The sequence below is a fragment of the Biomphalaria glabrata genome, chromosome 2 (genome assembly GCF_947242115.1).
Source record: "Biomphalaria glabrata chromosome 2, xgBioGlab47.1, whole genome shotgun sequence".
Taxonomy (NCBI): domain Eukaryota; kingdom Metazoa; phylum Mollusca; class Gastropoda; family Planorbidae; genus Biomphalaria; species Biomphalaria glabrata.
The window spans coordinates 49,221,579-49,249,216 of record NC_074712.1 but is presented as its reverse complement, the minus strand read 5'-3'; the positions used below and the strand labels follow the sequence as shown (position 1 = coordinate 49,249,216).

The 27,638-nt window shown below is 33.4% G+C and overlaps 2 protein-coding genes across 5 annotated transcripts in view; one reads left to right on the top strand and one right to left on the bottom strand.

Annotated features, from left to right (window-relative positions):
* The first annotated feature begins 35 nt into the window (after nucleotides 1-35).
* Nucleotides 36-16,324, top strand: LOC106078932 (uncharacterized). 4 transcript variants are annotated; one of them, XM_056021074.1, is made up of 16 exons: nucleotides 36-321; nucleotides 1,457-1,676; nucleotides 2,683-2,779; nucleotides 3,874-4,007; nucleotides 4,696-4,761; nucleotides 5,076-5,217; nucleotides 5,364-5,524; nucleotides 5,611-5,783; nucleotides 5,948-6,058; nucleotides 6,144-6,205; nucleotides 6,847-6,906; nucleotides 7,104-7,136; nucleotides 8,838-9,074; nucleotides 14,559-14,679; nucleotides 14,991-15,189; nucleotides 15,316-16,324. In XM_056021074.1, the coding sequence occupies exons 1-16, from the start codon at nucleotides 290-292 to the stop codon at nucleotides 15,589-15,591; spliced, it is 2,124 nt and encodes a 707-aa protein (XP_055877049.1). In that variant the 5' UTR covers nucleotides 36-289; the 3' UTR covers nucleotides 15,592-16,324. The 4 variants fall into 4 exon arrangements, with proteins under 4 accessions (XP_055877049.1, XP_055877048.1, XP_013095513.1 ...); XM_056021073.1 differs by having other exon boundaries at nucleotides 15,313-16,324; XM_056021076.1 differs by lacking the exon at nucleotides 36-321 and adding an exon at nucleotides 1,106-1,125 and having other exon boundaries at nucleotides 15,313-16,324.
* A 62-nt stretch (nucleotides 16,325-16,386) lies between these two features.
* The window catches only part of LOC106078860 (multidrug resistance-associated protein 1-like), a 32,704-nt gene continuing 21,452 nt past the window's right edge, over nucleotides 16,387-27,638 (bottom strand). Inside the window, exons 22-29 of the mRNA XM_013239945.2 lie at nucleotides 27,281-27,480; nucleotides 25,795-25,921; nucleotides 25,019-25,120; nucleotides 22,429-22,578; nucleotides 21,441-21,599; nucleotides 21,149-21,315; nucleotides 16,746-16,940; nucleotides 16,387-16,613 (exon numbers count right to left, since the gene is read on the bottom strand). Coding sequence (XP_013095399.2) covers nucleotides 16,499-16,613; nucleotides 16,746-16,940; nucleotides 21,149-21,315; nucleotides 21,441-21,599; nucleotides 22,429-22,578; nucleotides 25,019-25,120; nucleotides 25,795-25,921; nucleotides 27,281-27,480 — 1,215 coding nt within the window. The 3' untranslated portion in view covers nucleotides 16,387-16,498. The remainder of the gene's footprint in view (nucleotides 16,614-16,745; nucleotides 16,941-21,148; nucleotides 21,316-21,440; nucleotides 21,600-22,428; nucleotides 22,579-25,018; nucleotides 25,121-25,794; nucleotides 25,922-27,280; nucleotides 27,481-27,638) is intronic.

Below are 27,638 nucleotides of genomic sequence, written 5' to 3'. Positions count from 1 at the left end.
TGTCAATTACATGTCAAAGCTAGAACTATAGAGTTTATAGAGATCCAACTAGTTTACATAAAAAATATATTTAATATTTTATTGTCAATAGATCTCTTGATTATACTTCTACTCACTTCTAGATCTAGACCTATATCCTATTTTGATAGAATATAAAATAGGATAGATCTACTTTTTTTTTAATTCATATTTGATAGGAAAAAAACTAATATTGTTAGATTCTAGATCATAGATTACATCTAGATCTATTTAATAATAATAAATAATCAAACACGTTACAAGTTACAGTATGTCGTACAGAGATCGAGATAGAAGTCGGGGGTACGGTATATTATAGACAATCTAATTTAAATATATCTAGATCTAATAACTAGATTAGATACTGTCTATAGACTATAGAGCTCAGTGGCGTAGCTAGGGTGGGGTTAAGAAGGGGGGGGGGAGAATTTGAACCCCCCCCCCCCCCCCGGCCCCTACTTGAGGGGGGGCCCCCAAATGTGTTTTTTAGATCCAAATATTAGTAAAATATTATACAAAATGCAGGGCCCCCAAAGTCAAAGAGATCAAGGCCCCCAAATGTTTGGAAAATTCCTAGCTACACCCATGTCTAATTTAGTAACTACTATAATTATATAATTATAAATAATACTAATAGTAATTTATAGAGTTAAAGTCAATATATTATTTTTATTATATTATAAATATTATTGTAATTATAATACTCCATAGATCTAGATATTTTATAGGTATAGGCCTAGCTAGACCTAGACTTTTACTTTTATGTTTTTTTCACCGGTTGAAGTTTCATTATAATTTATAGATTCTATCACACTCACATTTTTCTTTTTTCTCTTATTCACTAACTCAGTTATAAACTGGATCTTACAACTAGATCTATTATTATTACTATTGTCAGAAATGTAAACTAAAAGACAGAGCAGATTTAGTCTGAGATTACTGTGATTCAGTGGTTGATTATATGAAAATCCCCTACTAGACTTATATGGTATGTCATAGATTTATAAATGTTTGCCTCCAGACAGGGCACAGCAGAATTAGTCATCACATAATGCAAAATCTGTCAATTGTAACCAGAACCAGCTAACACTTGACCCTGCCCCTGTGGTGAGGCACTGACACCAGGCTATGTTAATATTTCATCAATCAGTCCACTGGCCTTATCTTAAAATCACTGCATAGTTCATGTGACATATTTAGGACTATATAACCCTCCAACATAAATAATGACAATCATAAAGAAGTATTACATAATAATTACACTTTTATTGTTGTGTTTTTTTTCCTGTCATATATCCCAAGATATTACAATTCTTGTTTTTTCTTTAACATTCCATTTATTTTCAATATCGTGAATATGGAAATAACAATTCTCTACTTCTTTTTGTTGATGTATTAAAGATTTTTATTTTTATTACATTTTTATCTTTTTGTGCAGATTTTCTGGTAGATCTGATAGTGGCTCTCGAGGACGTTTCGATAGAGACAGAGGTGGTGGAGGCAGAGGAGGAGGTGGAATGGCAGACAGGGGCAGGCCCTCTTTGAAGGGGACACAACCTGGTCAGAATTTAAGGAAACCAAGATGGGACATGAGTCGACTACCAAAGTTTGAAAAAAACTTCTATAAAGAACACATAAATGTTAGTCGTAGATCTCAGGTATGGACATTTAAAGATGTAAATATAGTGAAGCATAATTTGAATTATATTCCCCCTGTAAAATGTTTTTACTGCTCATATAAAATAATGGAGTTTTGGTGTGTTGATGCAGTCACTCTTTCAGGGCTCATTACATTCTTATGAAGATTACTGAGCTGAATGAGATCTATGCAGGAAATTAATTGAATGTTCTACACTAGTTTAAAACAAAATACAAAATCTGGTCATATTTTTAGTGATTCACTTTGTACTAGCCTGACATCCTAGTAACTTATCAGCTGGTCATTTTTCAAGTAGACAAGTTACTTTCTCAATTCCCTCTCTGTGGTAATCAAGTCACTGGAGTCTATATAATATGCATCCTCTGTTTGGGACCCCTCAACTCAAGATAACATTAAGAAACTGGAACAGACACATAATAGAGCAGTGAGATTAATAGCAAATAAATATTCACATTTGACTAGCATAACACCTTTAGTAAAATCACTAAATTTAGAAAGCCTTCAGGAGAGAAGACTGAAAAGTAAAGTAGCAATTATACATAAAACAATGAACCATAATCTTCAACAAAAAAAAAATCTAATAAAATACTCAGAAAGACACAAAGATAAAGGCACATTCATCGTTCCATATGCTAGAACAAATTTGTACAAATGCTCCTTCCCTGGTGCTATTAGTGCATGGAATGGGTTGCCTAAGCCAGCCAGGAAAACCAATGACTTGGCAGAATTTAAGTCATTGTTTAACATGCATGACTAGATGCATGACGTGTAGGACGTAATCATCTTCTTTTTTGAAGTAATGTCTGTATTATATAAGATAAATGCATCAAAATCATAATTTTTTTCCCATGAATATGGCATATTTTTTGCCATTTCAGCTTGTGTTTGTGTATAATCAATTTTGTGTGATAACACAAATTCTCTTTGTTATCTAGTTTTCTCTCTATATATATTCCCTTGTGTTAATACCATAACTATTTTAGCATTTTTCCTCTTTCCATTAGCAAGAAATTCTTCAATTTTATGAAGCCAATCAGATTACTGTGCATGGGAAGAGCATACCTAAACCAATTTTTACTTTTGAGGAAGGAAATTTTCCAGGTTTGTACCAATAAAACCATTTTTAAAACACTTCTACTTAGCTAGCATGGTGATGTTTTCCATTTGTATGGTGCAAATGTGGGTCTCTCCCTGTAGGGAGACAGGAAAACCCTGAAAAACATTATGAACTTCACAAGTCTCATTGCAGTCTTAATGCTTGGATGCATAAGAAATGGTTTGATTGTGACAGAGAGGTGCAGCCTTGATTTATATACTGAGGGTCTTAAGTTGAAATTCCTTCCTGAATTTGTAATTTAGGATAAAGTTATTGTTGCTCACTGCACATGCTTGTTAACCAATGACTACTGAAATGAGTATATTTCTCAACTTGCTCTAAAAGGGATCTTCATTTTTATATTTTCAAACCTTGCAATCTATAGGGCAGATGATTTAAAAATCGTTTCAATGGCTGACAGTTAATGAAGGTGTCATGTGGCCACCACAATGACTATTCACTTTACTTTCCCTAACTCATGTCAGGTACCCATTAGAAATGGATGGACTCAACAGTGTCCTTAAAATCCCAAAATTTAAAATCCCAGTCTTCACCTAGATTCAAACCCAAGACCCCACCACCCTCCTAAATTTTATTCTTAGAAAATATTATTTTACTGTTTTAAGGCTAATTATCTTCAGGCCTGCTTTTTTTTGTTGTGTAGTCTTTAACAGTTTCTTCCACCCCAAGTTGGGATGTGAGATTTAAATAAGTAAACCACAAATTAAAAAAAATGTTTTGATAATTTATTTAGTTAGAAAAAAAGAAAATACTTAATTAAGGCTGCATACATTTATTCTGTCTGCTATCTTTGTGATGTCATTTTTATTTGCATCATCACATTCACCAAAACATTCTCTGCACACATTAACCACATGAAATGTGGATAAAAGGGTGAAACTTAAGTCATAAACTACATGACATCAACACCTTGTCCAGTACAGCATCTTCCTGTCATTGATTTACTACTAAAGTATCTTTTTAATTTGTGCATTTTAGAAACAGAGAAACTCACAGAGGTTATAAACAAAACATTCTTTTTGCTATATATATGTTGAAATTTGATAAACCATTAAACTCTTTTTGCATTTTATGTCAGATTATGTGATGAATCAAATCAGAAAAAATTGTTTTCATTCACCAACATCCATTCAGTCCCAAGGTTGGCCCATTGCTCTGTCCGGGCTCAACATGGTTGGCATTGCACAAACTGGCTCTGGCAAAACTTTAGCGGTAATTATCTATTGTACAGTTTAAATTATATATATATATGAATATCTTTAGGGAATAGAATGAAACATACAAAATATATTGTATTATTTATTCTTTATTAATTTTGAGTATTACTATTGATATAAGAATTGTATTGAATTTTTTCTCCAATTCGAAATGTAAATATCTTTCTCAATTTTTACTAAGCTTATACTCTGTCTGGTACAATTTTTGTACATGTTATTTCTCCCACACCCATTCTCAGATTAAGTTGTTGTACCTAAAAAAATATGAATCAATCAAAAACTAATTTTTTAACCATTAATTAATTAATTATTGATTATTAATTACTTTGGTATCAAAAAGGAAAATTAATCCTACTTATTAAGAGATGTGGATGTAAATGTGAAGTTATTCCCCTAATTATACATTTTGTACAAGTTGGAACAAGTTTTTTTCTTCCACTTCCCTTTCTAAGATCAACTGGAAATTTTGCACTATTCATAGTTGATGAAAATACATAAATCAATTTTAAAAAGCAACTAATTAGTAATTCAATAAGTTGTAATTAATTAATTTTGTTTTATATAGAAAAAGGAGCTTACTCTTGTAGTGTTGAGATATATGGCAGTGAATTTGGGGTTTTTTCTATTAGATAAGCTTTATTTTTAAATAGATAATTTTTATTTTGCTTGTTTTTTGTTTTCAGTTTATGCTACCTGCTATTGTTCATATAAACAATCAACCATACTTAGAGAGAGGGGATGGACCTATTGTAAGAACATATTTTAAATGATCTGTTTCAGATTGTTTCACTTAACTCAATATTCGTCTTTCAAATTTGATGCCTTTTTTTTTTTTATTCTCTTATGTCATTAGTTGATTGTAAAATATTGACACTACTGTTGTATTAATTAGTGATGGCAGATGTCAACTGAAATAAAGTAGTTAAACTAAAAGTTTTATTCAAATTGCACATCAGCACAATAGAATCAATAAAATGTCAGCTATAATATAATCAGTCTGCTTATTCCTGTACAAATGTGACAAAACTAGCATTGAAGTAACTTGAAATGCTATCTCTCTCAGTGCCTAGTGTTGGTGCCTACAAGAGAACTTGCCCAACAAGTACAACAAGTAGCCCATGAGTTTGGTCAGACCTCACAAATAAGAAATGCTTGTGTATATGGAGGAGCCCCTAAGAGACCTCAAATTAAAGACTTAGAAGATGGTAATAATATAGTCTTCAAATATAAGTTGTATATATAATTTCATTACTCATTATTTATCAAGGGTAATTATCTTTTCACCTAGTTAAAAGGAAAACAGTTGGTTATAACATCCAATTCAATTTTTATTTATCAATATAATTTTTAGGAGCTGAAATTTGCATAGCAACACCAGGACGTTTGATTGACTTGTTAGAATCCAATAAAACAAATTTAAGAAGAACCACTTATCTGGTGCTGGATGAGGCAGACAGAATGCTTGACATGGGATTTGAACCTCAGATAAGAAAAATCTTGGAACAAGTCAGAGTGAGTTATACAGTAACTTGTAGTTTAAAAAACAAACATAAAACATTCATTTCTTAACTAATTGGTTGGTTTTTACATTTATCTAGCCAGACAGACAGACTCTTATGTGGAGTGCTACGTGGCCGAAGGAAGTTCGCAAACTGGCTGAAGATTTTCTTCAGGACTATGTTCAAATCAATATTGGTGCCCTTCAGCTGACAGCCAATCACAATATTCTGCAGATCATTGATGTCTGCATGGAGTTTGAGAAAGAAGACAAGTAATTTCTAATTTCACACACCTTAGTCCTAGTTTATGATTGATTGATACAAATAGTTGTCATTTAACTATTTTCAAAAGATGTTACAAACTTGTAGATTTTTTATTGCACTTGAACATAAAAATAATTTCAAATTAAAAAAAAAATGTATATGCTTTCCACAGACTTGTCAAACTTTTGACAGAAATAATGCAAGAAAAAGATAATAAGACTCTTATTTTTGTGGAAACTAAGCGTAAAGCTGATGATATTTCAAAACGAATGAGAAGAGATGGGTAAGTTCTAACGTTCAACTAAGTCCTGACAGTACTAATGATATATAGCTCATTTATTTCTAATTGTCTATCTACACATTACCAGGTGGCCAGTAATATGCATCCATGGTGACAAATCACAACAGGAAAGAGACTGGGCATTGAATGGTATTTATACCAATTATTTTGTACTTCTTTTTAACCACAAAATATAATTTTTAAATATAAGTAATCAATAAGGAAATACACTGAGTGTTGTCATGAATTTTTTTTTTTTTTGCCTAACATTCTAAATTTTACTTTTGTTTTGCTCAACAAAATTTATTTTCATAAATTGCTTATATTTTGGGGGAAAATTACACTGTGCTGCTTCTGTTCATTGAAATAAATAAATATAAATTGCCAACTGAATTTTGTAAACTATCATGGGGAATGGAGATTTTCATTATATGTATTTAGTATACAAATAGAACATTCAATAGAATCAGTGCTCTTTAACATAGATGGGGGTACACAGAATAAAGGATTTAATTGTATTTTCTTTTTTTACTAATAGTATTAGCAGTTTAAAAAAAATTTTTTCACATTCATCATTAAATTAAAAAAATAAAACATCCTGAAGATCGCATTATATAAAGAAAAGGATTATTTTCTAAAAACTCTTGAAGCACCTTAAATTTTTTTTGTACAGGGATCTGAGTTTGTATTTATGTTCACAGACTATCTGTATTGCTTTTCCATCCTACCCCATTTTTAAACCATTGTAAGTTGAATTTTCATAAAACTATATTTTATGTGTACAATTACAGAATTTCGAAGTGGCAAAACACCAATTCTCCTTGCAACTGATGTGGCATCTCGGGGGCTGGGTAAGTTTAACACATTTTCTTTAATTTTTCTAATGCTTTTTGTATAGATAATGTTATTATAAAATTACTGATATTGTACATACAATTATTAATTTTAAAAGAAATTTGACAGACTTTGTAATTTTAATACAAAAAAAAAATATTGTTTTGCTATTGTTAACCTTTAAATTTTTTTAATCTACATATTTTTTTTTCAGGCATTCAAATATTTGCTTTTGTTTTTCAGAAAGGTTATTATTATTAAAGTTTTAAAAGATTAATTAGAGCACCATAAACTGCTGTTTAAATTTTTATTTTTATATGTATTTTTTTGTGTGTATAATACTAAATTGAAATAGGCCGTTAAATATATTCATTATACTTATTTTATATAAGTTTTTTTTTCAAGATAATTAACCGTTTAGTATGTATTTCGACAGAACTGGTGCCTCGCTTGGAAGTCTGATCATGACTGGAGAACCGTGCAGCGAGAAATCCTGAGAGGGAATAGTTTGGTCCAATAGTACATAATCCCACTAGTGTCCCAGATTCAAGTGGCAAGGTTGATTCACTTGGGAGTCTGCCATAAGCTGGATGCCACAGACTGGCCAAGGTTATACCGGCTGTGCCAGTCAGCTGATAAACATTTTGTTAAGTCTTTTTTAAAATAAATCATCTGTCTGCTGACATGGGCTGTAACCCACTCCATGGTCAACTCTTCCATGGACCATTCATTGAAACACTGGAGTGGAGTTTTTAAGAGACATGTATATTATTGTTTGTCTTCTGTTCCGAGACTGTGCTAAAAAGGAAAAAGAACACAGACGGACAGTTAGAGGATAAAATAAACACAAGGACTGTTTTTTCTGGAGATCAACTTTACTGCATACTGTCAGTGTTGGTGTAAGTTCTAACAAAATGGCGCATTTTTTACTAGAGACTATTGTAATTGAGTGTGCTTATGACATTAACGAATACCCAATAATTTTGAATCTGTAGCTCAGTGTCAACTTAAATGTAAGTTTTCCGTAAAAAGTGTGCCATGACCTATGAACAACCAACACCAGGGCAGTGCATATATCTTCTCAGGTCCTGGCATTTTAGTCTTTCTTTTAATACTTACGTAACTCTGCCCTGCGTCAGCGATGTATGTTTTTAACCCCTTAAAAAAATGTAAAGACTTTAAATGGTTTAGCTCTCTCTTTTTTTCGCTGGTCGCGGCTGAAGTCATGTCATCAGACAAGAGGCCTGCACTTGATTATGGAAACGTACCTGCACATACTGACTTACAATCAACATGGTTGTTGACTTAACAACATAGAAACTTTTTTTAACCCCCAAAAATAATGTTAAACAATCACTCTCCTCTGCATGTATGGCAGAAATATATTTTTTTAATGTAAGTTAACTCCCTTAATTGTAAACTTGTTTGTCGTTACAAGGAGTCAGTAATTCAGAAGTGTATGGTTGTGTTCCCTTTATTAATTAGAGGTGCATACTGCAGCTTTCTAAAAGACCACTGTAGTGTAGATATAATTTTTTTAATACAAATAAGGAACACCTAGACACTACCAAGGTAAGTACAATAGCTCTTTTACTTATAATCAGTGGTGGCTGTCCTGTTATCACCTAATTTAAAGCGTGACTTATTGAAGTGTGTATTTTTTTCAAGAAAATATTATTTAAATAATTGCATGTAAAAAAAAACTATAAATATTTAATTTTTTTTTTTTCTAATTTTATGTAGAGATTTAAAATTTAAAGCAGCAGATTTGGTGCATTTAGAATCATTAGTGCTATAGCAACATTTTAGAAATAAAGTGCTTTGTTAATATTAATCTACAGCTTAAGTTAATTTTCCTTGTGTTGTGCAGACCATTTTTTTTTTTTTTTTTTTTTTTTTTTTTTGCTGCTTAGCATAAAATATTAGTGCTATTTTCGTTAATTTGCAGATGTTGAAGACATCAAATTTGTCATCAACTTTGACTATCCCAATTGTTCAGAAGACTATGTTCACCGAATAGGTCGTACAGCACGGTCTACCAATACTGGTACTGCCTATACATTATTCACCCCAGCTAATGTAAAGCAGGCACCTGACCTGATTTCTGTGCTTCGAGAAGCCAAACAAGTAATAAGTCCTAAGCTCCTTCAGTTGGCAGAATCTAACAAGGGTTATCAAGGAAAAAGTGAGTACACTTCAATGCTGCTTGTTATTAGTGAATACATAGACTAAATTTTTTCTCCTGTATTCTTAGTATTTGTGGTCTACTATTGTAGGCATGGGTTGAGAACATACTTCTAAAACATTAACCCTTAAGATGCTTGAGGCCTCGATCATGGCTTTATGTAAACAGATAGTGGCTTTGTGTATTTTCAGTTGTTTCTTTGTTATTTTCTCAGTAATTAGCTGCCAAACCGTAAATATCTGTTCACTTTCTTCACTTTTGTCTTTGATTTAGTAATGGACATCATATTTATTTCTTTAGACATTTCTTTTTATCAATCAAAATGAATAGCGACGGTAATTTTGATTTTACAAATCTGACGAAAAATTCAAGGTTTCATATGAAGATTTATCCGGTAAGTGTCAATCTTCAAGAAACATCATAGTTTTTGGATCATTTTGAAATTTTCTTCTTTTTGCTGACAACACTCTGTACAAAATGGATCTGATCTTGGGTTCAAAGCCCTCACACATGTCAGGTTATGTCAAATAGAAGACATGCAAGATTCAGCATTAAGTTGTGATGTCTGTCAGATGGCTTTCTTTGCCAGTTTGAAGTATATGATGGCAATCAATGTAGACGAATTAGCAATGGCAGGACTTGTACAAATAAGCTAATTATAAGGATTATGACTTAGAGATCGACTGAACAGAGGATACCACCTAGGGATAGAGATCTACTGAACAGAGGATACCACCTAGGGATAGAGATCTACTGAACAGAGGATACCACCTAGGGATAGAGATCTACTGAACAGAGGGTACCACCTAGGGATAGAGATCTACTGAACAGAGGATACCACCTAGGGATAGAGATCTACTGAACAGAGGATACCACCTAGGGATAGAGATCTACTGAACAGAGGGTACCACCTAGGGATAGAGATCTACTGAACAGAGGATACCACCTAGGGATAGAGATCTACTGAACAGAGGGTACCACCTAGGGATAGAGATCTACTGAACAGAGGATACCACCTAAGGATAGAGATCTACTGAATGGAGGATACCACCTAGGGATAGAGATCTACTGAACAGAGGATACCACCTAGGGATAGAGATCTACTGAACAAAGGATACCGTTTAGGGATAGATTATTTCTTTACTTCATTTGAGCTGTTAGAACTGTTTTTTAATGATAACACTACAGCTACTGGAACTGTTAGGTCAATAGAGTAACACTGCCAGAAATTTGTGCCAAAACAATTATAAAACATGTTATCAAGACAACACCTAAAAGCCAGTCTTGATATCTACAGCAAGTAATGCAGATTTAAGAATAATAATCTTTATTGTTCGTATGAAAAATTTGTTATACAATTTGTGCATTACACCAAACAAAAAACATTTTAACTATAAGAAACCAAAGTGTGCATTCACACCAGACTCACTCATAATTTACATGTGACAAAGTTTATATCAGATTGTTCCTATTTAATGATTTGATTGCCAGGGGAACAAAAGAGTGTTTGTGTCTGTTTGTCTATGCTATCGGTGTCTTGTATCTCTGTTGTGATGGTAAAATCACAAAATCCTGACACAGAGGGTGATTATTCATTTCGAGGATCTTGTTAGCTTTTTTATAGATGTTTGTCTCAAACAACTGCCCAAATGGGGTTTGTTTTTTGCCAATGATTTTACCAGCAGCATTGAGGATTCTATAAAGTTTATTTTTATTTTTAATACTCAGATTGCCGTACCAGGCAGTGATATTGAAACTTAAAATATTGCAGATGTGAGCATGATAAAATATAGCCAAGGCCTTTTCGCTAACATTAAACGAGGACAGTTTTCTTAGTAATCGTAATCTTTGCTGCCCTTTTTTGCTGATATAATCAGTATTTGCAGTAAAATTTAGTTTATTGTCTAGGATAGTACCAAGGTATTTAAAGGTTTGCACTATTTCAATAGTCTCTCCAGCTACAGAAACAATATCATTTTCCTTCTTTTCCCTACAAAAATCGATTATCATTTCTTAGTTTTTTTTTACACTGACATAGTAAATAGCAAAAATCTGTTATTAACAAAGACCTGCTGTGATCTATGCCTATAATCAAATAATGGGTGCTGTTGACTTAGATGATTAAAAACTTTACATGGCTGAACAAACGAGCCTGAAAAGATCTAATTAAGTCTTGTTTTCTTTGCTCTTATGAGCAGCATCACTGACAGACCAAAATTATCAAGGTACAATTTCATTGTGTCTGCATTGGAGAGGACAGCATCAAAATTTTTACCTCAAAACTATTTAAAAAAAACAACAATTATTTGCTTTTAAATAAACAAAGCTATATTGAATTATAAATTTAGTGTAGGCTGGATGTTTCCTCAGGCTTTTTTTTAAATACATAAATATATAGTCCCCGTATTTTAAGGGAGTTTTCGGTCTTGGCAATTTTCTCCAATACTGACATAAAAGGAAACATCTAGGTCTGAAGACTGTAACCGGAATATCCATGGGACAAGGTGGGGTTGGCCAATGGTCCATTCTCCGCCATCCATAGAGCTCTCCAAATGGAACTTTTCTGTAGTAGAAAGCTTAAAGTGGACTGTGCCCTGGTTATGCCCTGTGGAATCGTCACATCCTGGATCCAGGCCCCTTCACGATATCACATTCACCAGATCCAGAAAAAAAACACTTCATGATGGATTTATATCTAGTATTAGAATGTAGTGAGACAATGACCTCCGTCTGGTGTAGTGCAATCCAGACCTCCGTCAAAAAGCACCTTACATTACTCTAACATGCAGAAATGTTTGCGGCACATAAATGATGCTAGATGACTGAACGAAATTTCAAACAATAGTCTGTGGGAAAAAAAACAGCAAACACTGATAAAGCATTCTTACACCATTCTTAATCAAACTTCTTTTAGTTCATTTGTCTTCCACCCATTTTGGTTTGTACAAACATCACTTGGAAAAGTCTCATTCTTTGGTATAGTCTATTGCTTAATGACAACATATGATGCTAATTTGTGTCCATCAGAGGTTTCAACCAGCATTTCGTCAATCATCACACCCTGCCTTGAACTTCTTTTGTGTCGAATCACACAATAATATTAGTATTATTAGTCTATTAGTATTACTATACTAGATTTATATTTTTTTTTAGGTCTGTTATCATCTAGACGAGTTATGCCAAACCTAATTAGACCTGCAGGCCATTTTGTTTTCCGACACTCGTGTCGCTTGCCACATTACCAAAAAATTATAAAAATGAAATTAACCTAAAACTAATTTTATGAGAAACCTGTGGGTCTGGTACTTACATCTAGTGGGATACTACTTTCTTACACATTATCAGAAAATAGCTTAATAAAATTTCTTTACTTAAAATGTGAGCAACATAGCTTTACCACCGACTCATTCTTTGGTCTCTTTTTGGTAAATTTTCTCATCAATGCCAACATATTTGTTTCATAATGCCATTTATAGGTTGTGTTTTTTTTTAACAGCCACACTTTCTTTATAAAACAAATATGTTGGCTTATTATCATGTTCCACAAAAGTAGACGTTAGATTTTACATTAAAGGTTGTGGTACCAATCCATCAGAGAAAAGTGTGTGTGTGTAATTTCTACACTTTGTGCCAACGTTTCGGCAGGCTGTATCTGGCCTGCAGGCCGTACTTTGGGCATCACTGATCTAGAGTTCTAGACTTGTGCTTGTCTTACTTAACTAGATCTAGATAGCAGACACCACTAAATTTAAGACTAGAATATAAATATGTCTAATCTAGATCTATGTAGATCCTTCTTTTCTAAATAATTTTAAGTATTAATTTACATCGATATATTATAACTTAACTAATTGTAGATCTAGAATTTTCTAAAACTAACTCATTTTAATTTAGAAATTAGATCTAGAATCTAGACTTCAGTGTTGTGTTTAGATAGAATATAAATAAATACTAATAGGCCTATCCTACTACTATAGTATAGTCAAAGACTAAAAATAGGTTTTCTAATCAATAGAAGAGAGTATTCTAGAGTCTAGACTGCCCTGATAAAATAAGCCTAGTTCTAGATCTATATATTATATAATTGTTACAATTATATAATTAAATAATTAGAGTATAGATAGTGTAGATCTATAAATATATTCATATTGTTTTTTTTTGGTAATACTAATTAAAAAATACAGTAAATACCAAATATTATGCTGTTCGCCTCCGTTACGGTTCTTACTGTGAATGTGATCTTACCAGGGCCTACCATAATCATAAATCTAATATAGACTAGTGTCTAACTCTAGTTAATCTAGAATAATCTAGATCTATTCTTTGTCTATGACTATATCATAGTATTGGAACAACCAGATAGACCTGTTAACTACCTCACCCTAAGGTCAATGTTAGTCAACAATCACAAAGAGGAGTGGCTCAACCAATGGGCATCAAGAAACACAGGCAGAGCCATGTACAAAGAAATGACTACGCCTAACAAACTGGACAGTATTAACTTCCTCCCCTGCAAAGAACAATCTACAATCTTCCAACTAAGAACAGGACACACACCACTATTAAATTACCACCTGAACAAAATAAACTCCACACAACTACCCCTTTGCAGACACCGTAAACCATATCCTCTTTGAATGCCCCTCCCTAATCCACCTTAGGCAGACCCTGCTTCCACTACAGCCCAACATAACCAACACCCTGTACGGCAGTGCTGAACAACTGAAGAAAACAGCACACTTTTTTTCCTTGGCACAGTCTGCAAAAGAGCTCACAGCTCATCAGCAATAAAGCTGGCTAGAAGAAGAAGAAGAATTATAAATAGTTGGTTTTATATGAAAATTATTTCAATAATGTGTTCTTACAATTACAGTTTATGAACATGGTTTATCATCTTTGTTAATATTCTTCTACGTTTTGATAAGTTGGAGGGTTAGGTTCAGACGAGTACAAGTAATAATAATAATTTAATAATTTTATTTATAAAGCGCTGTTAACAAACAAAATGTAGGCTCAAGGCGCTGTAACAACATTACAAACATAAACATGAGAGCTAAAATGACAGTTAATCTAAAAAAAGTTTTAAACAGATAGGTCTTAATGTTCTTCTTAAAAGTGGTGTAGCATGTTGTCTGTCTGAGATCAATGGGGAGTGAGTTCCAAACCTTTGGTCCGTGAACTGAAAAAGCACGCAGACCGTAGCTTTTGAGGGAGAAGTAGTCCTATATATGCGATGAACTGCGCATTGATTTCCATATCTGGTAGTTCTCCTTGTAGTTTTTGTTCTAAAGAGAGGTTGTTGTTTTTTACCTTTATTCTGTTCTGGCCCTCGATAGGGTATGCAACTTTGAAGGACATGGCCAGCATTCTCTGGTGATGCTCCACAAGGGCTAATCTTACTAGTCCCTATTTTTAGCTTCTGGAACATTTTTCATATAACATAAAGCTTTATATTTGTAATAATAAAAGTTAACTTGTTTTCAGGTCGTGGTCGATGGGCTGGAAAAGAACGAACAGTCAGAGATGACAGTAGACCTGGCCTACGTGACAGAGACCGCAGTACTAGTGGCCGTGGGGGCAGGGGAGGAGGGGTAGGAGCTTTCAGGTAATTCACTTTACCAGTTTCATCTTGGCAATGTATTGCACATTTAGGCACCCAGAACAATGTTTTTATTTTTCTTTGTAATTCTTCTATTGTAGAGTAACTTTCAATATACATAACATGTTTCAACTTTTAATTAGTGTTTTCCAGTTAACATACATGTTACTTGGTTTAATCAGTTTAAGTATATATTTCATTTACCATTTAATCTAATAAAGTCATGGCTCATTCCTGAGATTGCAGAACCATTTATTGGGATGGTGGGGGGCTTGATTGGAAAGGAAATAATTTTTATGTAATTTTGTATCTTTCAGCTCTCGTGTTGGCCATTCTGTAGGAGAAAGACCAGGTGGTCGGGACCAGTTTGGCAGAGATAAGCCCAATATTTATTCTCAAGAATCACAACAGAAGCCCAGTGCATTTAGCCAGGGGACCAGCAAGCCTAATATGTTCAATCAGCCAGCTCCTAGAGGAGCCACTTCCACCAATAATTACCATCCTCAAGGCTACCAGGTAAATTGTTTGATGAATAGATTTGATATTTCACTTACTGTGATTTGAGCATTAAATGTTCCTATTTTGTTATTAGAACAGTTTTGTTTTTTTAAAATGTAGTGATGTATACTCTGTTCTTAGCAGAATGCCCCTAAACCATTAATGGGAGGAGGAGGAGGAAACTTCCAGAGTGGGTCACAGAACATGAACAGGGGCAATTACCCCCCACAACCCGGAGGGTTCAGCCAGAAGCCTCCTATGCCTCCACCACAGAACTACAACAGCCAGCCAATGTATAGTCAACAACAGCAGCAGCAGAACTGGGGACAGCACCAAGGGGGTATGCAGCCACCTTTTAGACCTCCTCTACCTATGACCACCCCTCCACCTCCACCACCACCACAACATCAGGGCTATTAAGTAAGGAGGGATAGATCTTGATCATGAAGATAGTTCTCACCTATAACCACCCCTCCACCACCACCACAACATCAGGGCTATTAAGTAAGGAGGGGTAGATCTTCATCATGAAGATAGTTCTCAACTAGACCAATTATTGTTTTTATATGATAGTTTTGTATATATATATATATATAGCATTGTCATCAAAATGTTCAATTACTTTCATGATTTTGTCTTAATTGTATGTGCTATTTTTTTTTTAAATTGATATGGTAAAATGTTTTAGTGAACTGTTATTTATATGCAAATTGTTTATTTATTTTATTGTCTAAGATGATTACTGAAAACTTACATTTGTATTATTTTTTTTTTTGTGCATGGAAAAAATTGTTAAAGAATCAATTGGTATTCTCAACAAGTTTACTTTATCACTAGTTATGTATTGCAATATTAATATGCATTTCATCTTTGTAGGTTATTGTTCACATTTAAAAATGTAGCACATCTTAAACTGATAATAACTTGACAGTGTAAGACTATGATGTAATGGTGAATGTATCCAGTTTCTTTGAACTTATCTTAGTTTTTCTTTAACTATTATTTATTAATGATTTTTAGCTATATCAACTCTTGAATTTTTTTGTGATTACTATGTGTTGCTATTTACCCTGTAACTGTAGTCTATATTCTATTATTTAAAACATGTTGGAATATAAAAATGTATAAACATAATAAATAGCTGTATAATACATATTTATTTCTTTTTAAATTTATGTTTTGCAAATATTAATTAAGTTGCAATATTCTGTAAAAAAGAAAAAAAAAATTGTCAGCAAAGTTATTACAAGTACTTGTACTTTTCAAGACAAGTCTAAAAGTGACTTTAAAACATATTTGAAATGTATGCAAAGATTTAGAAAACACATCACAAATGTTGGCCAGATTTATTCAAGATGGAACTTAGATGTGAATTACTTTGGGCAAGTAATGTCTTTGGTGAATCAAATTCTATTATTTGCCCATTGTGTAGCACCATAATCCTGTGAGTAGGAAAAAAATATTAACATTTCAGAGTATCATTAAATACTGTCTTGAGTTGATTCATTTGTATTGAAAATAAAAGTAGAAAAATAAGTATTCTAATTTCTCCTAGTAAGCATATAAATGTCTACCTGTTATAGTCTAGTAAAGTGTTCACTCTGTGAGCAATGGTCAGAACTGTGCAGTCATGAAACGCTGTACTTATAGTCCTTTGAATAACCTGGTCAGTTTCTACATCAATAGCAGCAGTGGCTTCATCAAGAATTAGTATCTTTGTCTTGTTTAGTATAGTTCTGGCAAGACACACAAGCTGGCGCTGTCCCACACTGAAAAAGAGAAATAATTTATAAGAATACATTTGTGAAAAAAAAATTAGAAGTGGGGTGTTGAGTTTAGATCATTTTATTGGTCCTTTTGGAATAACCTGCCTGGTGTCCAGCCATACATTCCAGGCTCACAGAGGTCTCACCAGCTACATGAGGAGGTACAAAACCCCAGTGCAAAGCCCCCAGCCCCCCTAATGACAAAAGTGGTCATCATCGAACCATGATGTACAAACTATAGGTCCAAAAAAAAGAATAATTTAGTCTGACTATAATAGTCCACCTTCAGCATTACTACTAGAACAATAATTGGGATTATTTACTTAAAGGAAAAAATGTATTATCATCACGTAACTGAAGATGTTAGATTTTCAAATGAATGCATAGGCCAATCCTATATTAATATAAACAATTATATATTGTACACCAACATTTAATGTATAAAAAACAAAAGTAACCCAGTTATTAATTCATATCTAGAAAGCAGTAAATATCTAACTAAATTTAAATTCTATATCAAAGTGTACTTGGAGGAAACATTCATATTTTTCTTTTACCCAAGTTTGGCTGCCTGGTCGTGCGGTTTGCTCGCTGGACTGTCGTTCGGATTTATCGACGGTCGAGGGTTCAAACCCTGCCCGCTCCCATCCCCCGTCGTCCTGCGGGAGGTTTGGACTAGGAAGTAAACTATCTTCAACTCTGAAGGAACATCCGAAATATGTAAAACAAAACATTTTATATATCTTTTATTGTAAAATACTTTTACTTTGCAATTTGTACTTCCCCTCCCTCACTAATTCACTTCTGAAACCCACAAGGGTATAATGCCTTAAGTTTCTTTTGCTTTGGGGCCAACCCTTTCCATATGCAGACCTTTTTTACCCCCCCCCCCCTCACTTCAAGATGTTATTGCCGTCTGTCACACCACCATTTCTTTTTCTTCTTCTTCTTCATCGTTCTCATTGTTATGTTGGAGTGTTCATATGACTAGACCAATACATGAGATGAACTGCGCAGTGGTTTCCAAATCAGGGAGCTCTCCATATAGTTTTCTTTCTATTGGGGTGATTTGGGGCCAATGTCTTATACGGGTCTCTTGGTAGAGAGAGCAGTTTTGGAGGCCGTGGTCAGCATTTTCTGGTGATACTCCACATGGGCAGATTTCACTGGTTCCAATTTTGAGCTTCCGGAACATGTGTTGTCACATTCTGTTGTGTCCGGTCCTGAGTCGAAAGATTAGACGTTGGTCTTGTCGGGATAGCTTATAGTAAGCGTCATCTTTCTTGTGATTTGGATGGGAGCTCGTCCATTTCTCATTTATTTTATCTACAATTAATTTCTTCATTTCTTCTGGATAGAGTGCAGAGTTTACTTGTGAGTTTGTTCTCCCACTCTTGGCGAGTGTGTCAGCCTTCTCATTTCCTGCTAGTTGTATGTGAGCTGGTATCCATTGAATAACAGTTTTTTTGCTGTTGTTGTTGAGCTTTGTAAGTGCTGTTCTGAGGTTTTTAATATAAGGGGAATCAGAGTTTTGCAAGCTTTGGAGGGTGATTTTCGCGTCTGTTAGAAAGACAATCTGACTGTGAGGGGAACTTGGATGATTTGCTAGCATGGTAGCAGCTAGTGCTAGTGCTTCCCTTTCTGCTCTGTGACTGTCAGAGAGCTCTCCAGTTGCAATGGATTTTTCTAGTTTTCCTCCATCTGGCCATTCGATAAGTATTCCAGCTCCTCCATTTGTGGTGGCTTTATGGGATGAGCCATCCGTGTAAACTCTGATCCACTGATTGCTAGGGTAATTGGTATGTAGAAAACAGTTCACTATTTCCTTGAGCTCTGTTGGTCTGTAATCAGATTTTCTTTTTATGTTTTCAATATGGTCCCTTATAGTAGGAAGAGGGCTTTCGTCCCAGGGTGGAGATTCATTATAGTGTATCGAGGATTCCAGAGTAATTTTTTCAAGTTGGTGTTTCTTTTTTAGGTTTAGAGATTCCTGTATGAAATTGGTCCTTTTGAGACGGTTTTTTGTGCCAGTTTTGTGGATTTTTGTTCTGAGTGGGTGCCTCTCCAAGGTTTCCAATTTAGTGAATTGGGAAAGGATTTTTATTTCTCTTCTTTCATCCAGAGAGATCAGGGCAGCGGTTTCCTCCATAGCTCTTATGGGTGTTGTTTTGATTGCTCCTGTCATTATCCTTAGACCAATATTTTGAACCTTGTCTATTTTTCTTAGGTTGGTTTGGGCTGCTGAGCCCCATGCTGTGGCACCATATTCTAGTACAGGTCTTACAAACTGGTATAGGTCTTTTTAAGGATGTTGTGATTAGCTCCCCAATCTGTGCCAGCTAATTTTTTCAAGAGGGATAGTCTCTGGATGCCTTTACTCTGTTTTATCTATTTGGTTTTTCCAGGTTAGTCTCGGGTCATAGGTGACTCCAAGATAAGTAGGGCTGTCATTTTTTTCTAAAGCTTCCTTAACTAATGTTAATTTTATTGATTGTTGTTTTGTTGACAGTGAGAATATGGTATATGTTGTCTTTTTTGTGTTAATGGACATGCCCCAGTCTTTGGACCAATTGTTGAGTTTATCAAGAGCATCTTGTAATCAAAATTTCGATGTTCCTACATATTCTTCTGTGCTAATTAAGGCAAGGTCATCTGCATACATGCTGCTTTTAACTTTTTTTGGTAGGTTTTGATTTAGATCGTTTATGAATATTAGGAAAAGTGTTGGGGTTAGGACTCCTCCTTGGGGGACCCCATTTTTTATACCCACTGTGTGGCTTCTTTGTCCTTGCATGCAAACTAAGGCTTTTCTATTATTTAGGTATTCCTTTATCCAGTTGTACATTCTGTGGGATATGTGATGCTGGATTAGCTTGAGCAAGAGACCTTGTTCCCAGACTTTGTCAAATGCTTTTTCTAAGTCAACCCACACAATTGTTGTTGGTTTCTTTTCTTGAAAGCCGTCTTCTATTTCTTGTGTGATGAAGGCTATTTGATCTTCTGTTGATCTGCCTTTTCTAAAGCCAGCCTGGGCTTCAGTGAGTAAGTTATTTGACTCAAAGATCCATGTCAGCCTTCTATTTATCACTCTTTCCATCAGTTTGCAAGTACAGCTAGTGAGGCTGATGGGACAGTAGATATCCAGTTTATTTCTTGGTTTGCCGTGCTTTAGTATAGGGATCATAATGGCTTTTTTCCAGATGTTTGGAATTCTGCCAGATTTCCAGCTAGCATTGAATAATTGTAGCAGTTTTCTTTTGGCTTGAGGACCCAACACCACCATTTGATACTGTGACGTATTGGTTGAGAAATATTGAAAAAAACACAGAGTAAAACAAATAATGACTGGCCACCAAATGTCATAATGTTATTTCTTCTTGCTTGTTAAATGACATTTTATGTTGTATAATAAAGCAATGAAATAGGACTTGATTCACTTGAGTTATACTACTTCTTGTCTGGTAGGACTACTGCTATTAGCACAACAGTTAATAATGAAATAAGATCTTGATCTGCAGACTACATTTATTCCTCATAAGAAATTAACAGTTCACTGGCTATTCCAGCCATAACACAATTCATATTATACATCACAAAATACCCAATGTGCAATGAAATACTCGAAATTCATTATTGTATGACATTACTCAATCAACTAACTATACATCCTTTCAGCTCAAGAACATGGCCACTACTTAATTCTTGCCCATGTGGTCAGCTCTCTAATCATGTGACCAATTACCCACAATTCAATTGTTAACTCTTGTTTTTCTCGAGCTGCACCATTATTTGTTTTACTCAGTGTTTTTCAATATTTCTCAAGCAATATATCACAGTATCAAATAGTGGTGTGACACCTTCTGCAGTGACAAAGTGACTATCTCATAGAAATGAGATGAAAGAGAAAATAACTTTGCTTTCCTTTTTTCCAACGGAATAGCTTGAGAGGAAACCCTCTTCCACAACAGCCTCTAAACACAAAAACACAGCTATTACTTTGATTGTCCATTCTAGATCTAAAAGTATAAAATACTCTTAGCATCTTCTAAGTCTTATGCTTATTTGTCAGTGTTTTATTGGTATATAAAAAGGAACAGAAAATAAAAACATAATGACACCATGCAGTCTAAAGTGCTGTTGGAAAGTTCCAGCACAAGAGAAAGATCTTCCCCTCTTTTATGGGCAGGGATAAATCTACTGCAGCAATATACCTTAAATTACAGCCTCCATCACCAACATCATGATCCAATTTCTTGGGTAAACTTTGGCAGAATTGTTTCAACTGTACTAACTCCAGACTTTGCCATAATTCATCATCTGTTCTCTGGTTACATAGATCAAGGTTCATCCGCAAACTTCCTGACAATAAAACTGAGTCCTGTTTATGTAACACATGATCAGATTGTTACTAAACCTCATCATATTTAGTGTTGTTTTTTTTAAGAATTTATTTTTGGTATCCTAAACCTTTAATAAAATTAAATATAACATTAAACAGTGTACCTGAGGTAAAATAGTCAACCCTTGCCTAAGTTTATGTAGACCAATAGTTGAAATATCAATGCCATCTATAAGAATTGAGCCAGATGCAGCTTCTATTAATCTAAATAATGACAAAACAAATGAAGATTTGCCTGCCCCTGTTCTGCCAATTATTCCAATCTGTATGAAAACAATGATAATAATTATAGCTGTACTTAAAGACAATTTTTATATAGTTGTAAGCCTTTTGATACAGTGGAAAAAATATTTATAATTAATAAGTCCATAAATTCAAAAATTGTCTTTTTCCCACTGCCAGATTGGATTTTGTATTGTAAAAGTTCACAAAATTCTTAAATAATAGATCAGCAAAAAGCAAATATTTATTAAATACTGAGCTGTAAAATGTTTATATAACTCTCCACAATGAGCAATATAGTAGGACAGCAATACAACTATATACAACTAAAGATTTAGGATTAGGCCTACTGTCAAAGGTTCCTTGTTTCAGAAAATTGTTATGGCAAAAAAGCCAAAACTTTAGGCTTAATATTATTGGTGTTGTGACCAATCCAGCATGAATTTGATAACACCAGGTAGCTTACATATTACTTCATATAAATCTTTAATACATCAAGGATAATTTTAAACTGTTTATCAAAATTGTAGTCTTATGTTTCATACTGATTATTTTTTTTGCAAACCCTTAATTAGGCCTGTTAAAAACATTTTCTGATTACACTTCTAGCATTTAAATTTATTGGTTGAACAACTCTTTTTTTTAATCATATTTTTAAACATTTTTCCAGCAAAAATTCTATATTAATTCAGACTAAGACTGCTTTATGGAAATTTGTTGTGATTACAACAATAGCAGTTGAAAAAACATTAGTTGTTATCAAATTTTTTTATAACTTACACATTTAGATATCAAACACATTAAAAAAAAAGACCTGCTAATGTCTTACAAAGAATATAACAGAAATTCAATTATAATTGATTTTCAAACCTTTTCCCCAGGTTTGATGTAAATGTTGATGTCTTTCAATACCAGATCTAGTCCCTCTCTGTACCTTGAACTATAGTGGACAAACTCAATGGAACCTTGTGATGGCCACTCCTCTAAAGTTGAATTATCTTCAGATAATACCCAAGACGCCTGTTGATTAGTTACATCAACTAATACATGTGCAAGAAAAAAATCACAATCATAAATTAATTCCCTCTATAAGCAACTTTTTTTGCTTACATAACCCATGCAACCTGCTAAATCATTTTCCTGCACTTATTTTAATGTTAGGGACCACAAAATACTATAGAATATATATGTAGAAAATTAATCAGAAATTAATGCCACTTTTTCATTATGGATAGAAAACTCAAGATTTGTATGTGATGGGTCATGACATCATTTCTCAGTCACCTGATTACTAAAGGCTTTAAATGACCCCAACACTGTGTGAGGCAGCTTTATGTAATATTGTCTGCAAGAGTATTCAGAAATAAAATTATGGAACAGGTTGCCTGAATCTGCCAGAAAGGCCATTAACTTAGTTAACAGTCTTTAATTAACATTTACAACTAGGTGTACACTACTGGAACTGCTTAGGACATAAGAATAATTTTTATTTTGACAATTGTCAGTTATTTGTATAAGAAACTTGACATTTGTAGTTATCAAGAAATAGCAAAATTGAAGACTCTTAAGTTAGTTTTGTGAATTTTATTATGTGTTTCAAAAACTATATGAAGTTGTACCATATGGCTTTCATATGACCTTTAATAGCTGATCCTGGTGGCAATGTTAGTCCTTAGTGGTCCTGAGCATTATTCTTGGAAAACACTAGAAATGTTCTACTAATTTTCTTGTTAGTGGTATGACAAAATGGAAAAAAAAAACTGTGGAAGATGGGTGGACAGAGAAATATAGAGATGTGGATGTTAGAGAGAAAGTTTAGATACCATAAGAAAAGAAGACAACAACAGAGCTAGACAAGCCTTCAACTGGAACTTCCAGGACACAAGATGCAGAGGAAGACCAAAAAGAAAATGGCGACACAATGTACTAGATGAAGCTGAGAGGACAGGAAACAGCTGGAAGCCATTAAAAGACTAGCAAAAGACAGCAGAGAGTGGCATAAAAGATGATTATGAATTCTCTTGTCACCTTCCCTGGTAATCTGTTTAATTGTACTGAAACAATTGGTATGTCTGTTTCGTCTGTTATTCTTCTTCCATAAACAATAAAATATTACTTTTGATAATACTAGTATTTTCTGTAAGTGATCTTTTGAAATACATTTTGAGTCCCCAATCACAACTGTGACTTACCACCTCATTCAATGTGAACATTGGCCCAACAAAAATAGAGAGAGCATTCAATATTCGATGAAATAGATACTTGAGAAAAAGAACTTTCCCAATATGTAACGAACACATTCTGACATTGAAGTCTAAAGATGAAACAATGTTTAAATAACACAAGTGTTTTATTTTTTTTTAATTGAAGTCTACTTTGCAAACAATGCAATATTTAGCACCCAGTGGCCTACATTTCTATGAACATCACATTAGGAGTAGGACTGAGATGCATTTGCCTGCTATCATATAAATTGTTTGCTCTTACAATGTATTGATTGTGTAGTGCACTATTGTAAAAAAAAATTTCTCATGCATAATAAAGATTAATATTATGAAATAATATGAAATAGATACTTGAGAAAAAGAACTTTCCCAATATGTAACGAACACATTCTGACATTGAAGTCTAAAGATGAAACAATGTTTAAATAACACAAGTGTTTTATTTTTTTTTAATTGAAGTCTACTTTGCAAACAATGCAATATTTAGCACCCAGTGGCCTACATTTCTATGAACATCACATTAGGAGTAGGACTGAGATGCATTTGCCTGCTATCATATAAATTGTTTGCTCTTACAATGTATTGATTGTGTAGTGCACTATTGTAAAAAAAAATTTCTCATGCATAATAAAGATTAATATTATTATTAAGACTTTGACACCCTCCTTACCCATTGGAAAAGGGTGGTGAAACCTTCTTATTTTTTTTTTACTATTTTCAATATCCATTTCAGACATCCCATCTCAAATGACTTCACACAGAGAGAATTGTCATTTTTCTTTAGTTCACAATTTACTTTTTTAACACACTCTTGTATTGTTAGGCAGCGAGAAATTTTTTTCTCAAATTAATTTAATTGTTAGAATTTATCTGTAGCCAAAATAAATGCCTGTTCAGATAGACAAATTAATAAAAAGGATCTTTTAGTTCTTAGCCTCTTTATTACACAGTATTTAGGCATATTTAGTATAATAACATGTAAGATCAAACATAAGACAAATGATGATATGAAGGAGGCCTATGTTTACCTGTTGATAATTACAACCTGAATGTGATGGTGAAGTCAGAGACTCAAGAGTCAACTCAAAGGTTCCAAAATAGTCATTCACCTCATCCTTACTAAATCGATTAATTATATTCAAAACAAGTCTAAATTAAGAGACATTTTTTTTTTTATAAAGCTGTGACAGTTAAGCATTTAAGTATAGAATACAACATATCAAATAACTACATACCTCAGGAGTAACACGGGAGTAGTCTAAAACTCTCTCTACTGATACAGAATTGATTTCAATTTCACTTGCCATCCTACTGACCATTGTTACTTCATTAGTCAGCTAAAAATATGTTTAAAAAAAAAGATTGTTATCACAAACTAACAACCAAACAAAAAATAACTATTTGGTTTTTACCTGCTCAAATTTTGTAAATACTTATATCATTATTATTATTATTGTAAATACATATATATAAAAAATAACATTAATTATAAAATAGTCAAGTTGTATAAATCTACATAAAGAAGAATCATGTATTTGCATTTGATGTCTTATAATACTAATACAATATAAAGACCTTGCGACCTATTGGTCAGATGATGTAAAGGTCATCTGTTTCTGTGGCCCATGGTTAACAAGGGTGTCATGTGGCCAGCACAACTTTCCCCCAACTAAAGTCAGGTACCCATTAGAGCTGGGTGGACTCAGAAACACCCAAAGATTCTGAAATTTAAAATCTCAGTCTTCATCAGAATTCAAACCCAGGACCCCCGGTTCAGAAGCCAAGCCCTTTACCACTCAACCACTGTGCCTCCACTAATACAATATAAGCAACTATAATTCATACAAATTTTTAGAAAAATCAAATGAAACAATGACTATTAAAGAGAATAAGAAAATGCTGTAGTCTTTTCTATGTCTTGCAGTATGAAAATGTGAAACATAAATCAATTAAAAAAAATAATTTAAAAAAACAACAAAGAATAAGACCACTTAAATAATTGTTTTCTTACCATTTGTACAAAAGTCAAAGATAGAATAAGTAGTCCTGGCTCTAAATCATTTCTATACACAACACTCATAAGTATTACAGAAACAATAACCACATATGAAATTAAGTCCAGTCTGGTCTGCAACCACCTGTTAATACAATTCAACCAATATAATGTCACATCAAGAACAAACTGTAATAATAAATGGCTCTAAATCAACACCGATAACAGTAAACTCAGGCGTACCTCAAGGAACAGTCTTGGGTCCATTACTATTTTTAATTTACATAAATGATTTACCAAATTGCATTACTTCAGGAACAAAAGTCAGATTATTTGCAGACGATTGCATAATATATAGAACAATAAAAACAACACAAGACACATATATTTTACAAAGAGAATTAGATGAATTACAGAAATGGGAATCAAATTGGAGCATGTCTTTCCACCCAGAAAAATGTCAGTTGTTAAGAGTAACAAAAAAACTAAAACAAATTAATTCCACTTATCTTATTCATGGCAAACCAGTAACACAGACTAAAAGCGCAAAATACCTAGGTGTTATAATAAATGAAAAACTGTCATGGAATCCACATATTGATGAAACTACAAAAAAATCAAACAAAGCATTAGGATTTATTAAAAGAAATTTCTATACATCAAATAAGAACATAAAACTAAAATGTTATTTAACCTTGGTTAGGCCAATAATAGAATATGCATCCTCCGTTTGGGACCCCTCAACTCAAGAAAACATTAAGAAACTGGAACAGACACAAAATAGAGCAGTGCGATTCATAACAAACGAATATTCACATTTGACTAGAGTAACACCTTTAGTAAAATCACTAAATTTAGAAAGCCTTCAGGACAGAAGGCTCAAAAGTAAAGTAGCAATCATACATAAAACACTGAACCATAATCTTCAAATACAAAAACAAAATTTAATAAAATACTCTGAAAGACACAAAGATAAAGGCACATTCCTCGTCCCATATGCTAGGACAAATTTGTACAAATACTCCTTCTTCCCTAGTGCTATTAGAGCATGGAATGGGTTGCCTGAGCTAGCCAGGAAAACCAGTGACTTGGCAGAATTTAAGTCATTGGTTAATATGCATGACTAAATGCATGACGCGTAGGACATAATCATCTTCTTTTTTGAAGTAACGTCTGTATTATATAAGATAAGAAGATAAGATAAATCATTACAGCCAATCTCTTGAGTTAAAAAAAGTATTTGCTAGTAGAGTTTGGAATCTACATTGATGTATGATATTGTCATGTTGAAATCTTGTTTTACCTTGGCTAACCTTTCAACATTTAATACCATATATATAGATTTGATCTTTTCTTCCATGTTCTTAACTTATCATACCCTTTATCTTTATTACAGTTTGAAATGCTTACATCATTTTGTTTTTCATTCAACATTTATAATCAAAATAGAATATTTTAAATGACCAAGGCCAGCCAATTATATTTAGACAAATATATTTCTTACATGATGACTGCGTTAGCTAAAATCAGAGGTTTTTGAAAGTTATCGGTTCTTATCTCAGCCTCTTGAATAAAATTCTGTTGTTGTTGATAGGCCCTTATCACTTTCAGGCCTGATAAGATCTCAGTGCCATGGGCCATAACAGAAGAACAATTCTTGGAAGCAATTCGCCTCAGTTGACACAAGGTTTTAATACAAAATTGCTGAAATATAAGCCAATGTTAGTGATATTAGTCTTTATTTTATTTGGTCAAATTTGTGATAAGACCAAGCCCTGAAAAAGTATTTTATAATTTTGGTGCTATTTATTTCTGAGTAATATGGTTAGAATTCCATAGGGTACAGAATATTTTTTTAATGA

Coding starts and splice junctions, on each gene's coding strand:
- LOC106078932 (XM_056021073.1), top strand. CDS start 290: ATGTCGTACAGAGATCGAGATAGAAGTCGGGG. Junction 322..1,456: donor GATCGAGATAGAAGTCGGGG/GTACGGTATATT, acceptor CTTTTTGTGCAG/ATTTTCTGGTAGATCTGATA. Junction 5,784..5,947: donor GAGTTTGAGAAAGAAGACAA/GTAATTTCTAAT, acceptor TGCTTTCCACAG/ACTTGTCAAACTTTTGACAG.